Below are 17,570 nucleotides of genomic sequence, written 5' to 3'. Positions count from 1 at the left end.
TTCACTGTGAGGGAGAGGAAAGAGGGGGTGCAGCAGTAGAGCATTGCTGAAGGTGGCCAGGACTTTCCCAGACTGGCATATGACCCTGTTGCAGATGCACCCACTAACCCCAGGGGTGGAGGTGACTCTGTCCCTGCCAGAGAGGGCCTGTATGTGGCTACAAACCCTTCTGTTTTCAACCTCTGGCAATTTGTTTTGAAGCAAAGATGATGCTGCATCTTAGAAACCATTTATTTTTACACCAAAAGAACAGCAGCCTCTCACTCAGAGCAGATACGTAACCACCGCAGCCCACCTCTTTGCTGTACACTGGTGGAGGCACTGCGGCTCAGGCACTCGGCCAGTGCACATGGGGCATGTGCCCCCTCCCCACACCAGCCCCAAAGGCACACGCCACGCACGCCTGCTGGCACAGGAGCAGGGCGATGCCTCTGGCAGCCACACGGGGCCTTGCGCAGGGGACTGTCCCAAATGTCTGCAGACAGGAACAACCACAGTCTGCCCTGGCTTGGATGAAGGGGGGGGGTGGTGGTGAGACCCACCCTCACCAGCCTGCACCCAGCCCTGAGCCCGCGGTGCTGGGAGAGCTGACACGGAACGGACAGAGCCAGATGGAACAGGGACTACAGCCACTCAAACCTCCCCTTTGCGCCAGGGTGCCCTGGTTTCCAGCAAGTGTCGACATTTTTTTCCGAGCTCAGTTTGTGACTGTGGGGAACGGAGGGGCACCTGGGTGATGTGGTAATGGGAAGCACTGGTCCCGGTCCCGTCACCACAGAGCAGTGCTGGATGCAGAGGAGGCACCAGGGACAGGCCATCAGTGCCAGCCATGGCCTGTGGCTTGGCTGTGCCCACCCGGCCCATGCTGGGTGCCAGCAGGCAGCTGCTAATGCTGCCTGCGAGATCCATTTGACTCAATTTTGTAATTCCCACCCGTCATGCACTGGGCACCTCTTCTGCTGCCCTGGGAACCCCGGTCCAGTGCAGAGGGATACCAGGAGAAAGCAGACACAGCTGCCTTATGGATTCACCCCGTTTATTGAATGCAAACAGAAGGCAAATAACTGGGATGCAGAAGAGTTGTAATTTGACTGTGGCCTGTGATTTTCCTGTGCGATTGACAGCACAAAAGAGGGGAAAAAAAAATTAAAAATTTCTGTGTATTAAAAAAAAAAACCACAAACCAAACAGTGAAAGAGGAGACGAAAAGAATGTTGAACAATTAGTGACATCTCATGTGAACAGATGGAGAATTAATAATGGCAAGGAAATTCAAAGCCATGCCTAGCATTCCTTATTGCAAACAAGATTCGGCGGGGGGGAGGGCAGGGACGATGCTTTCCAAGAAAAGCAGCCCGGAAACCATCCACACTGGCTTTGTGAGCAGCACCGTTTACTTTGGGAAGACAGTGACGACCTCGTAGCCCTCCGGGGGAACCACCCGCTCCCGGGCGTGCTTCTCGCAGTAGATTTGGTCTTCCACGAAGAAGTGTCCTTTCTGCTTGAGGTTGGTGCCGCAGTCGCTGCACACGTAGCACTCAGGGTGACGCTGCTTGTCCCGGATCTTCACAAAGACCCCTCTGGGGCCCCCCCCAGCCCAGACCCACCCCGGCACTGAAGGTGGGCAATTCTCTCCTGTTCCTGACAAGTCAAAGCGTAGGCCCTACCTCCGGTCAGGCAGATGTTACCAGCACTTTTAGAGTCCAACATGTGCCTGCATGGAGCCCTCCTCTGGGAAGTGTTTCCTAGCACTGGCCTGCCTAAGTTTCACAGGGACAGTCCTATCGCCTGTGGTGGCAAGAATCACTGGGCTGGCATCTTCAGCTGACGGCTGCAGACAGCGCAACAGCCTTCAAATGCCCTGCATCAAATGACAGGCAGCTTGACCATCTGGGGGAGCAAAATCCAAGTGCAAACCAATTGGACTGCAGAACACAGCCAGAAACAACTGCCACCACCAACCGAGGGTTGCACAGGCAGGCATGGCCCCTTTGCTAGGGATGGACACACCAGGTATGCATGGGAGAAGCACAGAGACCAGATCCTGGCTCCGATCTCAGATGCTGCTGCTCAGGAGCTGCAGTGAATGGATCCAGCCAAATGTGGGCCAGCTCTTACTGGACAACTTCATAGTTTAACCCAGCAGATGATGAGGAAAACTACATAGCAACTTGTTAACTACCACCAGCAGCAGCACAACAATTTGCCAGGAGTATAATTTTGTTCCAGCAGCCAGCTATATTTTCCATAATTCATTAGCTTTCAGAGCTATTCATAGCCCTGTGCTTTCTCTCCAGATCTACCCAGCTGGTAGAATAATTGTAGGGTTTGTCTCCGATTCATATTTTACAGGCTATGCATTGCCTCTATAATGACTCTGCCAGTCCTTGGTGTTCCAGGCATGCCAGGACCATGCAGTCACAGCATAGTGGGTCTCAGCAACAATCCCATAGCTTGCGGCATGGGAGAAATCCGAATTCTCCATGACCATGCAGGTGGGCTACCAGCACTTGCCTACTGGAGCCAACTGTTAAGCTGAGGGGGTTGTAGGGAAGAGTCTGTGGTTGAGAAACTGAACAGTGAATCAAAGACATAGGTTGGGTCCCTCCTGCTGTCACACTTATGATCCAGCAGCTCTGTATTGAACTCACGCCTCACTGTGCTCTGAGTTGGACATGCCCACATAAAACCAACAAAAATGATGTCTGTGTAGACACAGCAGAGGTGTGTGGTCTTACAGCAGAGTGGGCAGCAGAATGCAGCTCTCCCAGTCCACGTTGCCTCTGACCACCAGGGCAAGTCCCCACCCCCTGGCTGGGAGTGCCAAGACATGAAAATCATTAAATATACAGGCCCTGAATGGAAAGGTCAGGTGGTTTCCAGGTGCTGTAAACAGACTTCATGTAGGAAGCAAAACATGGCAGCAACAACTGTCTCAAGGTTTGTCTGACAGGGATGGGGTTTCTACTGCTATGGATCTGTAGAGGGAAACCTGGCTCCTGCCTCACTGCAGGGAACTGCAGAGTTAGCGTTATCAAGCTGGTGAGAATAAACATGCCTTGAGCCAGCTCCTGGATGCACTGGACGTGGGAAGGTGAAGTGTTTCAGGTGCAGCACCTCAGCCCCTTGCACAGGCATGGGATGCTGGGCCACAGCCTGCAACCCCAGGGACAGCCTTACTTACACAATGCCAGATCCGCACTTCTCGCACATGGGCAGCTTCTGGGCATTCCCGATTGATGAGGCCACCTTTGTGGTGGGGGCTTTGACGCTCCTAAATCCAGATGGCTTGGTAGGGTCTCCTGGGGGTGGAAGGAGAGTGCTTCAGAGCATGTGAGATGCGTGGCTCTAGGCTCTTCCTCCCAAGCAGATGTTCTGCTAGGGAGGAGTGATGTTCTTTAACCCCAGCTCTGAGACAGGGATTCATGCATGGAAAGGGGGCAAGGATTTAGGGATGTAGGGGGAGGAGGGAGAGAAGGAAGGGGACACAGCTGAAGCTGGCCGTGGAAGCCCGAGGGCCTGAGACTGCAGGCAGTCAGAGGAGATGATACTGTCTCTTCTCATCTTAAAAGCCTAGCAGACTTTGGCTGATGTGTCTCGCATGCACAGATGCACAAAGCAAAGCCAAGCCTCAGCCCCAGCCTTGGCAGCACCAGAGTCTGCCTGGCATGTCCTCATCTCACACACACAGAGTCAAGCCGATCACCAGATTTGGGCTCAGAAAGAGGAGGTGGGTGTCCTGGCAGACTAGGGAGGACTGTCCAAGTCCTTTCTCCAGTCTGCTGCCTGGTGTACGGTGATGCTGCCTCCCCCAAGACTCCTGGAAGAGTTGGTTAACAAACTCCTTGTTGTGGCAGGGCCCTGGGACACTGGGGACAACCAGCGCTCCTACTGCTGTGTAGCATGCTCCAGGAATGGTATCCCCCTAGTGCAACCTCTCTGGGGCAGGGATGTTCTGCAGGTCCTTTGCAGGAGACTTCTGCTGACCTGGATGCCTACAACAGCAGTGGATCCTAGATGCAGGATAGAAGCCTTCTTTAAATATCTGCAGTGAAAAAGAAGCCTCTTGCAAAATGACACCACTGATGTGACTACTCTTGTTCATACGACTTGTGCAAGAGGTTTGGTACCAGGCAACAAGGGAAGGAGGGCTGCAGAGACTCCCACGATGTTTCCCCAGAAACAGAGGGGGCTGATGGGCAGACCTGTGCCACCTCAGACTGGGGTAAACCCTTCTGACTAGTCTTGACCCAAGAGTGCGCTGCTCCAGTTGTTCCTGGTGTCCTGGGAAGGACAAACTCTCCAAAGGCACACCCTGGTGACCAGCAAGGTCAGGGCATGAGTCAGTCCGGGGCAGCACCCCTGACAAGAGCTGAGGGGAAAAGCTGGGGAACCGCCCACTGCACCTCCCTGTCACCCATCTGAGTGCAGAGAGTGTCCCCAGTGCCATCGCTCACTCGTGGGGTGGGTGACACTGCGCTGCTTGGCCTCTGGGCAGTGTTCAGCTCAGAGGCTTGCACCCAGCTCCATGCAGAGATGCAGGTCCAGAGGTACAAGTTCCCTAATGGGGGCAACAGCCCATGCCCCCTCCAAACACAGCAGGAAGCACCTGGCCTCCGGCAGTGTTACTGCAAGTGACCCTTGCTGGAAAGGAAGCAGCAGCAACCACATTTTCAGGCTCTTCCCTATCACCTTTGCTCATTCCCTCTGCCTCAAACAGCACCTTCACCCCCTCAACAACATTGACAGCATGTTTTTAAACCTCTCTAAAGGAATCAGCTTAATCAAATACGCACAGGAAGCGTCACCTGTTCCACCCTGCAAAACACCCTCCACCTAGGAGCGCAGGGTCGGGACTAAACACAGACCAGCCGTGGGGCTTCCACGCACCAGCACCCACCCATAGACCCCATGCTGGGGGCCAGGCTTTCAGCTGGTGTAAGTCAGCACAGCCGGTACAGCCAGCGATGCCCGAGGGACCTGTCCCAGCTGAGGAGGTAGTTCCCTGCTGCTACTCACAAGCCATTGCCTGAAGACAGGCTTGAAGAAGCGGACAACAAACGTGCTATTTATCTGCTGTTTATCGGCGCGGACACGCTCTGACTCAGCAGCAGTGGTGTTTGAGTCCGGCCGAGCGATGGGGCAGGCAGGGGCACTGTCTCCTCAGGACAGACATTCCTCTGGGGCTGCGTAACCTCCTGGCCCTGTGTCGTGCGGGTGATTATCGGCTCACGGTGGAGCAATGCCAAAGCCTATCCTGGCCTGTGATCGGACAGGCAAACCTTGTGCCAAAGAATCCCAACAATGCTGCAAATCTTCAAAGAAAGATAAAATAGAGAGGCTTTTGCTTCTTATCTTCTTCAGCACTACTAAGCATGGGGGAGGACCCTGGATGTGTGAGAAGTCCCGACTACTCCAGTCCCTTACATGCAGGAGCTGAACCCTGAAGGGCAAGTTGCAAACACTCAGTATTTAAAGGATGCTTTCAGGTAGGAATCTTAACAGCACATTAAAGACTCCAAGATCCTGGTTTCTTTCTTCCTATTGCTTCCTTATTTCCTTCATTTTGCTCTTTCCTTACAGAGCCTTCAGACCTACCAGCACTTGGCTGATCTGCTTCCCTTTGTGGCAAATATCTCAGCACCAGGCTTTTGTTGGATGAAATGGAACATTCCACTGCCAAGCTAATAACACAAAAGACAAAGTCTTAACTGGCCTAAGGAAAAAAAGCCATTCTTGGAATTCTTTCTTTTATTTATTTGTTTATTTTATTTTATTCAAGGGGAGAAGAGAGTATGATTTGGCCCCTACCTCAGTTAATTGGCTTTTTTATCTTAAAGTCTATAGCCCTGAACCACAGAAGTCCAGATGTCAGATCAAGAATGCCAAGCAGAGTGAAGTTTCAGAGATTAAAAGCTATGAACTGTTCACTGTAAGCCAGCTTCTATATTTTTACATTCAGCTGCATAAGTGGATCCTTTTTCTTGTGTAGACGGATGGAGATCAGAAGCTTTAGGACTCACTGGAGAGCCCTATCTTGTGGTACCATTCAAAGTCTTGAATCTAAGATGGTCTTTAATCAGTGAGTATTATCTTTAAAGTGGCAAAATTTTAGAAAGTAGGGGTTTTGCAACTTTTAAAATTCCTTCTTGATAACTAAATGTTGTAGAGGTTTATTTGTTGAGCACTCAGTGAGTAAGAAATGATATGGGCCCATAGACACTGAAACGAATCAAAGAGAGGAAATTTAGGAGTAAAGTTAGTGAAAGAGTGCTGCTGTGGAAACCATCTACACACGCTACCTTCAACAATCACCAGCTAAGGAAGGAAAACAAAGTTTTAGCTGTTACTCTCGAACACTGTACACAGCCCAAGGAACAGCAAAAGGGAAGAGCACACTCTGATTGGGAGTGCGGCGAGCACTTACCTTTCTCTTCTGACTCCAAAATCTCTTGCAACACAAGGAAGGAAGCAGATTGTCTGGGTGGCTCATTTGACTCTTGATTCTCCTGGAGCATCTTGTAAACCTCAGATTCTCTATCTATGACGATGCCGCCTGGGGGCTGGTTATGCTGATCTAAACTGAAGAAGGAACAGAGAACACACTTGTTAAACGGCTGAAAACTAAAGCCAGTTCCTCCAGCAGAATTTTCACAATGCATCGGGTGACTGAAGAATGAACGTGCCAAACAAACGCACAACAGGACGCCATAAAACACGGAGGTGCTGGGTGTGCTCGCACGAGGCAGCTGCAGCCCGGGGGGGATCGGCACGCTGGGCTACCCCCACACCCACCGCCAAAGGGTCCTCTGGCCAGTCCCTGAGTGCTCTCCCTGCTTCGCAGTCACTATACACTCCAGAAACTAAAACCTTCACCCAGGAAATCACTGCTCTGTTAATGGGAAAATGAAGAACTCCTGTGCTGGGATGGGAATCCCACATGGTAGCTGTGCCATCTCTGCATGCATAAACTACCTTAGACTGCCACCTTACACCGCTGTGAATCTCAAATTAAGTAGATTTTATTCCATTAAAAAGAAATTTTGCAAGTATACTATGAATTGGTCCTAAAGGCCACCTTTGCAAACTAACGGCTGCAGGATCTAAAAGTAAAAGATCCCCCGACTGGCAGTAATTTAATTTGGTTTTCAAGTGAGTGTGATTATTTCTGTTCTACAGGTGGAGGCTCTGAGCCACAGCACATTTACAGCACTTAGCTAAGGCTAATGAGCAAGTTAAGGGCAGAGGAGATTTCGGCAATCTAAGACTAGCCCTCCTTTCAGCTGTCTCCTCAGGCACCGCTGCTGCCGCTCACGTCAGGAGGGATTTGCACTCTCAGCCCGGAGCCCGAGGTGCTTTGGGGCAGGTTTTCACAGTGCAGGGAGGCTGGAAGAGTGGCTGTTGTGCCACCAGAAGGGTCTTTAGGGTAAAAAAATGGGGCTGGAGGCAGATGTTCTCCAAAGTCCAGTGGGTACAGGATAAACTATAGGCTTTAAACCACAGGAGGATATTCAGAATATCCCTTGGGAAAAGCCTTCCAGCAGACAGACACCAAAACACCAGAGGAAATAGATTGCCATGGACAGGTGAGAAACCTCCATACTAAAGGATTTTAAAAGAGTCTGGACAAATATCTGCTGGGAATGATTTAAATCAATGGTTTAAATTGACCAAATGCTGGGCTAGGAGATGGACTAAACGACACGGGAGGTTCCTCCCTGCTTTGTATTCTGTGGATGGAAGAAAACATCTCTGGAAAAATGACACAGCTGACAAGTCTCCTCTGACAGCTCAATTACATAATGCAGCCTTATAAATGTAAATGGTCTATTAGGTTTCACTGTCCCTGCACCCTGTGATTGCCTGAAAAGTACACAAACATCCTGAAGTTCAGACTAAATTGCAGAGGGAAATCTTTTTCTTGAGGAGGCAACTGCATACTTTCCATGCCAATGTGCAATTGAGTCATCTGGGAGTTACGCTACATAATAAACTCTTCAACCATCAGAGGTAAAATCATCGCACGTGCTATAAAATGCTATTTCCCTAAGAAGAATTTCAGAAAATGTTTCCATCTTTAGTAATTTTCAGTGGAGCAGGAAGCACATTAGCCTTGCAAGCAGTTGACCCCTTGAAGGCTGACTCTCATTTACTGAAGCCTTCTGTCCAAAATAGAATAATGATGTGCCTTCTATTACATAGAAAACATCCTAGGTCATCCCAAATGAATCCATGCCCCACATTACATTCATCTTATGTAAACTCATATAATCCCACCACTCTATCTACCCATAAAAACATTAGGCAAGAAGCCTGTCATTGCGGTTTGCATACTAAGAATGTTTCACTAACATGCGCTCAAAAAGCAAAGGCTAAATCATCTTAAAGAGCACCAGAGTCAAACAAAGCCATCACATTTCAACCATGCATTGTGACAGTGTGCAAACCATACAGATCAGCTCCCCCAGGTATGCGCCCTACAGATACATATTTGCATATACAAGATTTATGGAAGACTATAAAAAAACCCCAAATCCTAGAATTTGCACCAGCAGAGTGAAATACCTCAACTTGTTGGGGCAGAAGGCTATGCTGCTTAAAGGGAAAAAAAAAACCCAAACCACCACCAAAAAGCACATGCACCTTTTGACTGGGCAAAGCCACAGGCACAGGAATTGTGCCTGCAGAATAACGAGTCTCCATGTGTTGGCTGATTTACGGCACCTCCTGCTAACACAGGTACTTTATCTGCAGCCATCACCAGCAACTGGTGTCCTTTTCCATGCGCAGGAGTTCCCCGATGCAGAAACTTGGTAGGGGACAACTCCAACAACCATTACTGGATTTCAGACTCCCACAACCATTACTGGATTTCACTGCTTCTACCATGGGCAACTTGCAACGCTGACTAAGACTGGGTCACTGAGCTTTGAAAGTTGGCAAGAAGATGGTAATAAAAACTATAAAGACACAGCCTCGCACAGTGTCTTCAGAAAAGCACAGCTTATTCTTTATTAATGGCAATTTACTATTTTATGCTAGCACATTTTGTAAAGCCTACAAGGATCTCAGTGCTGGGCTCCAGGAAGGCCCGGTACTTGGAGCACTCGCTTTTGCGGCGAAACAATTGCTGATGCCTGGGCTCCTCCGTGAGCGTTGTCGGCTGTCCCGACCAGCACAGCCAGCCAGCAGAGCCTGACCGCTCCTGGCAGGCACCGCATTGACTGCAAGCCAGAGCAGTGACTTACAGCAAGTAACTGGGCTGAGTAACAAGGCAGGAGTAAATCCACAGCCTCCCGTTATCTCCTGGCTGCGGGCACAGAGCAAAGCTTGGGTGCGTGGGTCCATGGGTGAGGACGCCAACTCTTCTGCCTTGAAAGACGCTATGCTCAGCCCAGGAGGGGGCTGCGAGCAGCCGAGGAGCTGTGAGGTCTGGCTGTGCTCTTTCACTCTGTCCCACGGAGGCCATGGGGCTGACCACCTCCCTGCAGCACATGGCTGCAAGCTGCTTGGTCACACAGCAGGGTCACTCTGCTGAACGTTCACGTCTTCTGAAACAATTCAGCCTTGATGGGAGCCCTCCTGTGATATGGCTAAACGTGCTTTCTGCTTCACCCGTCTTGATACTGAAGTCCTCCCTGTAAAACCCTGCGGGCTGTCATTTAGAGGCACGGGCCAGCTGGTTCCCAGCTGCCACAAAGCAAACACCAAAGAGCACCCAGGCCTTGCAATGCTGAGGCTCTCCACAGGTCCTGCAGACCTGGGAGCACGTTGAGCATCCTCCACTCCTATGTGCAAAGAGGCAGCCCCAAGAACAGCAGCCTGTGCAGGCAAGTGGGCAGGGGTGGGAATGCAGACTGGCTCCTCCATGTGCCTAGTGCCTGCTCAGGCTGCTCCAAACTCATGGGTGTTATCAGCCAAAGATGGAGACCCACGGGGACCTGCTTCAGCCTGAAATGAAGCATGCCCAGCGCACACCCATGGCCCAGCCCGCAGCCAGTGAAACAAAAGCACAAGGACACGTGCGACAGCACCTTCCAGTCGCAAACAACAACAATCGTTTCAGTGCCGGAGAAACAGCGGCTTTCAACCCATCTGCTGCAGCTGGCTCCTCCAGGAAAGCCACCAGCTGCTGGCAAGGCCCTGCTGCACAGGTGCGCAGGGGGCAATGGACACACCAACAGGCTGAAATGATGTTTTGGTGCTTCCCGTGGCGCTGGACATGGACGCAATGCAGAGAAAGCTCCTGTGAAGAGTCATGCACTAATGTCAGGAAGGTGAAATGTAAATGCTGCTTCCTTGTGACTGGCCAGTGCCGTGAGCCACACACAGGACGAGGCACTCGTGGACACTGAGATGCGGATGAAGGGATGCGCTGAGCCGGCTGCAGACGCAGCGGGCAGGTTACCTGGGGAAATCGGGGCTAACGGAAGAGATCTGCCCCTGGAGGGAGTCCATGATGTTGCTCTGCGAATAGAGCTGCAGGGGGGAATTGAACTGCACATGCAGCACTTTGAGTCCCGGCACCTCCACTTCCACGGGGCTGTTGGGGCAGACCTGGGCCGCACGCTTCAGCTGCTGGGGCCCCACTCGAACCTGGCTGGGGAGGGAGGAGGTGCTGTGCCTGCGCTGCAGCGGCTCGGAGGTCTGCGCCTGCAGAGGGTTATAGATGGAGGCGAAGGGAGCCCGCATCGCGCTGGTCAGTGATGGGCGCCTGTGGGCCCACGCGTTGGCGTGGGCAGTTTGAGTTGTGGTTGTTTGGGGGTTCATTGGGGTTTTGCATTGTGGAATTGAGGACAAAATGCAGACAAGGAAGAAAGGAAAGAAGGAAGAAATTAATGAAGGGATAAACAAAATACTCCAAGCGATACAAGCGGTTGCTGACTACTGTCTGTTCCTTGCACTGGAGGGACACACCACTGCATACATGAATTTACATTACAGGCTTCTGGCTAACGCTGTGGCTCTGGTCTCATGCTCCAGGTGTGTCCACACAAAAAACTAAAATGCAGTCGCTCTACTGATGAGCAAATGCAGGGGTTGTAAAAGCAACGAAGACATGGCAGCAGGGGTTTCACTATGAACTAGCTACGTGAGCACACACTCATGGTCCCACTGCCCAGCCAGGGAATGCCACCTTCCCTGCTGCCCTTCCCAGAGCTAGCCTGGGCGCCCTGCCGAGGGGCAACCTCACCTCCAATCCCAAAACAGATATGCTCAGCAATGGGGCTTCTCCCCGCCCTCCCCGCCTGCTTTGTGACACCAAATCCAGTGGAGATGTTTGCTGGTGTTTCTGTCTGTACCACCCTCTAGGGATGGACCACGGGCCAGATCCCCTTGTCACGTCACCATGTGCGGTGGGAAGATGGGGTTGCCGGGTTCAGATAGGCTGTGTGTCTGCTGGGTGCCGGATGGGGATGCAGATAAATGCCAGGTAAACCCAGAGCAAGGTCGGCCATGTACAAACAACTCAGCAAAACAAACCGGCAGGAATTTAAAGGCAGCTGGAAGGCTGTGTGAAGGGAGAACCTACACATCCTGTGCTTGTGCACCGGGGAGGCCACAGTGGGTTTTTAATGGCAGGGTGAGGCCCCTGGCTCTCACTGAAAACCAGGAGCAATTAATTTGCTTTTAATAACTCTGTAAACAGAAATGTATTAGCATCATAGGTCTCATCCAGAGCTGTGTTTCAGCACGGGAGAGATGAAAAAGATGCCATGTAACCCACAAGTGGCAGGGCTGGCAATGGATCTTCCTGCTAGGAGGAGCATGGTGAGCCACAGCACTAGCGGAAACCCACCGCTTTGCTGAGCCCTGCAAGCAAGAGAGATCACCAACACATTTCCAGCCAAATACACCTGGCTTCCAGGGAGTCCTCTCACCTGGAGGGGACTCCAGACTAGACCAGAGGTGGTATCTGACAGCCAAATGGTCCCATCAAGTTAACGCAAAGTCAGATGTCCCTCGTCCTTGCTCAGCCCCTGTGAATGAGGGTGCTGAGGTCTACCAGAAGCAAACGAGGAACAAACATTTGTCACCTCGTCTGCCAGCTGTAGCACCGTAACTCTGCCTAGAAGGGCCCATGCTGCAGACGGGGCTGCCAGTGCAAGAAGCTGGTTTCAGTCAGGGGCGAGTTTTCAGGCTTGTGTTAATCACAATCTCAGACCTTTGTGCCCTGCGAAAGCAGAGGCTGAAGTTACTTTTGCCTCCCCATTCACAAGTCAGGAATTCAGCAGAGTATCCCCTAAAGCATTGGTCTTGCAGCTTTTGTTGTAAAAGTGGCCAAAGTCTTCCCGGTAGTTTGGTACTGCTGTACAGAGACTTGGGGCAGCTAAGCAGCTTGATCAACACAGCCAGGAAGATTTCAGAACGCTCCTGGATTATTGTTTCCAATGAAAAAAGAGGCACTTTAGACTTCTGGGATAAAGTAATGTCTTTGGTGACAGGCAACCCCAAAAATCAACAGGCCCTTTTAAGGTTGGGACCCTTTCCAATCCCATATAAAATATCACTCACACAGGTATGAATGTTTCAGCTACTTTTAAAAACTCCTGTGAAAAACAAGGTTCAATAATAAAAAATAGACCCAAACTGAGGCAGAGCCTGCCTATGGATCCCAGGGCAGCCAGGAACGGGGATGCACGTGTCTCCTGCGCTAGCCGCACCCTTCCTGCCCCGCATCGCCCGCAAAGCCAGCACAAAACGCTAACTTTCCAAAGTACTCGTAACGCGCTCTCAGGCACCTGTTCAGACCAGCGGGCTGGCATGTCATGCTGAACGCACGCGGAAACTGCGTCGGTCTCTGCTAAACAAAGAAACACAACAGCATTAATTTCATTTCTGCATCTCATGAAGCGTTCCCCGCTCCTCTGAGCCCTGCCTCTGGGAACCACGTCCACACTCATGCCTCTGCTCCTTCCCTTGTCCTGAAAGAGAGCTTTTCTGGTTAACGAATTGGTACCCTCGCAGCAAACTCGCGTCTCCTGGAGCCTTCCCCTGGGGGCCTGGGCAGGAAGGGGAGGGGAGGCGAGGCAGATACTTACGGCTTGGTAGGCTCCAAGGCCCCAGGTGATGTCTTTGACTCCACCGCACTGTTGAAGGTCTGGATGTTCTCTGAGGAGTAGAGGCCTGCCGGGCTGTTGTACTGAGCAGTGATCACTCTGGGGGAAGAAGCCGTGGCAGCAGTGAAGGGCACCGCGCTCCGGTTGTGTGCACTTCCTATGTGCCTTATTTCCTGCATGCAAAGGAGCAGAGGCAAAAATCAGAGGTGCTCAGGCATGCAGGTGGGGTGCGATGGGGCAGCCCAGAGCGAGCGGCTGCTGCAACGGTGGCCTTTGCCTGTCAGCCGAGGAGCACGCAACCATGCCCACTGAAGCAGGCAAGCGTCCTCCACATGTCATGAGGGCCCCTGGCCCCGTCCTGGACAGCTTCAGGCTGACCTTCAGGACATTTCAGAGTTGACATGCCGGGAACTTAGCTCAGAAACACTGCCAGGGCTATTAGCTCAAGCTGCCACATGCCTGGGAGCTCCTATGCAAGACTACAGATTTCAAGCATTCCCTGCAATTTCTGAAAGCAGGGCTGATTTCTGTGGAGAAGTGAAGATGAGGGGCAGAAAGAGGAGCATTCTTCAATGACATCTGAAAGTTTGGCTTTCCTTAGATAAGGGCAACCGAAAAAGAACAGCTTTGTCATTACTACAAATGCTCTGGAGCACGTCTGCTCCTTCAGCCAAGACTGAGGTTGACATCTGCCTTTGACAAACAGCTTTGGACTTTCTGGACAAGAAGTTCCGAAAGCAAAGGTGGGAAGATGACTCTCGTTAATACAAAAGACTGTCCACAGACAGTGACAGCTAAATGCCAGCGATCTCTTCAGCGCCAGAAGTACGAGGTATCACCCAGACATTCTGGGTTCGCTGCAAACTGGAGGCTGCCAGAGGTATTAACGCACACTTAGAAACACTGGTTACAATTTAATAAGAAAGGGGCCAAACCCAAGTTAGGTAAGACATGAGGTAAGACTCTTCTGAATCACAGGCAGCACTAACAAAAACGGGGAAAATTATAAGTCACATCATCAGTCTGGGAATTAGCAGCCTTGGGGCAGAGATAACAACATCCAGGACTTACTTCTCCCCAGAGAAGATGCTTGACCAAAGGAAGGAGTAAGCACAGTGGGGCCTCACTGGAGCAGGCAGAAGAAAGGACTAACATTCACAGAGGCGGCTGAAATATCCGGGGCTGAACGATGGCACCAAAATGTGCATTTTTGAAATGTTTCAGCCAGCTGTAGAGATGGGGAATGGCTTCACTAGAGGGCTAACGCCCAATGGCACAGGATGAAACAGGGCCCTTCTTAACATGCTGGCCCATGGCTCCCAGCCCTAATTAACACAACCGGTTCCCCCTCCCACTCCATACAGGCGCTGACTTCTGCAGCAGCGAAGTGAGCCTTCACCGCCCTTTGAACACCTCATGGCATACTTTTGATAAAGCTATAGTTACAGCATAAACACTCACTAGAAACAAGGATGACTAAATTCCCCTGCAGATTTTTCTTTATATTACTTTTATGTCCCCAGATTTCCTTAAGCAACTAGCTAGCATTCCCAGACTGACAGATGGGAGTCATCTCGCTTCACGGCACTCAAATGCTATTTATGGCATCAAGCACAGCATAGGATCCCTCAGAGAAGAGCGGCATGGATCCAGTGAGTTACTCATGAGTTACAAGTCATTTGAAATCAGTGGGGCAGCTCAAGACATTCAGGTGTGGGGCAGTGGGACTGCTCTCCCACGGCTGTCTGGCCGATGCCTATGGATGTCAGCCACGAAGCTTTCCCACACACCAAAGGAAGAAAGACCCTGGAGTAATTAGCTAATCTCCCTTTGTTGCAATCTCATTCAAAGCACATAATAGCACTCATAAAAATAAGTCTTTCCCATGGCAGAAACTGTGGATTTTAGTAAAAAAAAAAAAAATTACTTCAGCCTGTATATCACACCATAGGGAAAAGTATCAGCGAGCTTATATCAGCATTACATACACATGTTAGCCCACCATTTGGAGGCCACAAATAGGAGAGGGTTTCAGACGTGCACGTAAATAGTTTAATAAAAGACAGAGGGCAGAAGTTTTAGACTAAAGGGATGATTATACTCTTAGGTTAAATAGGCTCAAAGTTGAAATCATGTCACAACCTGTATTGCAGCAACGTTTAAGAATTCACCAAGAATTAGAGAAAGGGAAGTAATTTAGAGGTTTGTTTTTTTTTTTTTAATTCTGGTTTCCTAAGGAAGTAAGGCATCTCAGTTATACAGTCCATATATTCCACATGCATGTTCCCACCCCCACCAAGGACCTTTGAATCTGTCAGCCAAGCCTAAATCAGTTTGACAGTGATGGAGGTCTCAAGGATGTTTAAGTAAGTTCGTACAAGCATTGAGAAAATAGACAGCCAGATGGGAGAGAGGGACTGAAATCACACTAGTGCCTTGACTCCAGAAGAACTGCAATGCGCACTCAGGCACAGAATCCACATAGGAGATTTTGGCCTACTTTTGGCCACCAGGTGGGTTTTCTGCCATGTAATAACATCCGAGACCATAAACAAAGCTTTCAAAAGTGTCAGGACATCTGTAGGAGCTCTCGTGGATAAAGTCCACTGACTATGAAGGAGTTTATAACAGGCTAAATAGGCATATTGGTGCAGAAGGTGGTGTCTGAAGATTAGATTAGAAAAATTCCATCTGGAGAACAGTGTAGAAGGTGTAAGAAGGTGTACAACCCAAGAGTCTACAGACAAGTAAGCAATGTTATAAAGGGCATTTAGATAATCCAAATTCTCCAGCACTTCCCATCACACCAGGCTGCTCTTTCTGCTCAAGCTGTGGAAGGAATTTGCAAAGAACAAGTGCTTTCATGATCCCAAGATCAAAAGACAACGTGTTCTCACTGTCAAATGTATTTACCTAGGGATTTACCAGAACTGCCAATCCAGGCCCTGTGCTGTGCAGAAGTTTTGTTAAACCCCCAGCTCCTGGAATCCTGTGTTTATGTGAGAGTCTCTGATTTAATACTGGGGAAAAAAAATAAGTCAGAAATATGAAACTCCCCAAAACCTGTCCACCAGCAAGCAAAATGTTAGTACAAAAACATTGCTATACTATGTATAAACTGATACTGTGACAGTTAGAACACTTTGTCTGCACAGATACCTTCCTTTGCTGAGGTGTGTCTTCAGAGAGGCTGACGGAGTGGCCAGCCCAAGCTAAAACGCATTAGCAGCTGCACAAGCTTCTCCACCAGGGCGCTGCTTCTGAACTCAGAGAGGTCTCATCTTGCTTCACTTTCTAAAATGAAGTGGACTTTCAAGGAGGAAAATAAGCCACATGACATGAGGACGCTGTAAACCAGAAGACAACGGCTGAGCACAAAGCATTGCTGCAGTTCCACTAATCCACATCCAGCTGAGTTCAATAGCTCAATCTTCTGCAAGTCCTCTGTTGGGCAGAAACTGACTTCCAACATGAGCAAGGCCACTCAGGAGCCATTCCTACAATACCTCCTCACTACCTGAATCTGCCTCCTCTATACGAACAAGCTCCAAGTGTCTTTGGAGCATGATCTGTCATGCTCCCAAGTCCTCCAGGCAAATCTCCCCATCCCAGAGAAAAAAACCTACTTCCCAGTCCCAAGGACAAACAAGGTTTGCAGTACCCTGGCTTCAGGCCAAACAGGTCTCCTGCCTGATGGGGTTTCTGGTGCCAGCTGTTGGTGGCAGAACCCTCCGGAGGGCCGGTGGGGACCACCCCCATGCACTCCAGGTGCTGCACCGCAGCCCTTCCAGCTGGGCACCGAGGGGCTTCCCCTGCAGCCCAGCCCTCCTGGCGGGGATTTTTTTGTGCCAGGCTGCCGGGATGGGGACAACGTCCCCGCGCCAGGACAGGAAGCACATCAGCATTTCCTACCGCCGCGGCTGCAGGCTGCGTCATGGGGAATTATCTGGGAAAACAATGGCCCCTTCCTCCCTTTTGTCCCGCTCGCGCCAGGCCACGCTCGGTAACACTGAGGCCCAGCCTGTGAAACCCCCACAGCCGTGCTGGCCACCACCTACGTGCCTGGGGTCGGCCAGCGGCGTGGGTGGCTGCTTCCTCCTCACCGCGCACTAGAGATGGATGTCACCACCACCATGGGACCTGCTCATCCCAGGAATTGGAGCACAGCGTTCCAGGGAAATTCCCAGCTGTCAGGGAAGCAGACAGATGGATGGACAGCCCAGGATGAGCCCCCTCCACCAGCTGAGCTGGGGCACATCCCATGCATCACGGGCATAAAGCCTCCGTGGATGGCTTCAGGCTCCGTGGCCCCAGGTGCCCTCGGGCAGGCTGGGGGCAGGCTGGGGTGAGGGTGGGCTCTTGGGACCCATCCAGCGATGCGGCCAAGGCCATCCCAGCTGCGCTGACCTCACCACCACCAGGAACAGGAAAAACCTGGAGCCTTTTTGCACTTGCTAAATAAACTAAACAGAGACATGAGGGGTCAGGCAGCCTCTCCCCAAAGCAGGG

At 50.9% G+C, this 17,570-nt stretch overlaps 1 protein-coding gene across 3 annotated transcripts in view; it reads right to left on the bottom strand.

The window, feature by feature from the left end:
* Positions 1-979: 979 nt before the first annotated feature.
* PDLIM1 (PDZ and LIM domain 1) overlaps positions 980-17,570 on the bottom strand; it is a 43,992-nt gene continuing 27,401 nt past the window's right edge. For 2 of the 3 annotated variants that reach the window (XM_035897330.1, XM_009642019.2), the window contains exons 4-7: positions 13,044-13,234; positions 6,428-6,582; positions 3,185-3,302; positions 981-1,580 (exon numbers count right to left, since the gene is read on the bottom strand). In XM_035897330.1, the coding sequence (XP_035753223.1) occupies positions 1,394-1,580; positions 3,185-3,302; positions 6,428-6,582; positions 13,044-13,234 (651 nt within the window). In that variant the 3' untranslated portion in view covers positions 981-1,393. Of the gene's footprint in view, positions 1,581-3,184; positions 3,303-6,427; positions 6,583-13,043; positions 13,235-17,570 lie in introns of all 3 variants that reach the window. The other variant, XM_035897329.1, reaches the window with a different exon arrangement.

The sequence above is a fragment of the Egretta garzetta genome, unplaced genomic scaffold (assembly GCF_000687185.1).
Source record: "Egretta garzetta isolate BGI_Z169 unplaced genomic scaffold, ASM68718v1 scaffold56, whole genome shotgun sequence".
Taxonomy (NCBI): domain Eukaryota; kingdom Metazoa; phylum Chordata; class Aves; order Pelecaniformes; family Ardeidae; genus Egretta; species Egretta garzetta.
The sequence above is the reverse complement of the archived record's forward strand: the minus strand, read 5'-3'. Positions and strand labels throughout refer to the sequence as shown.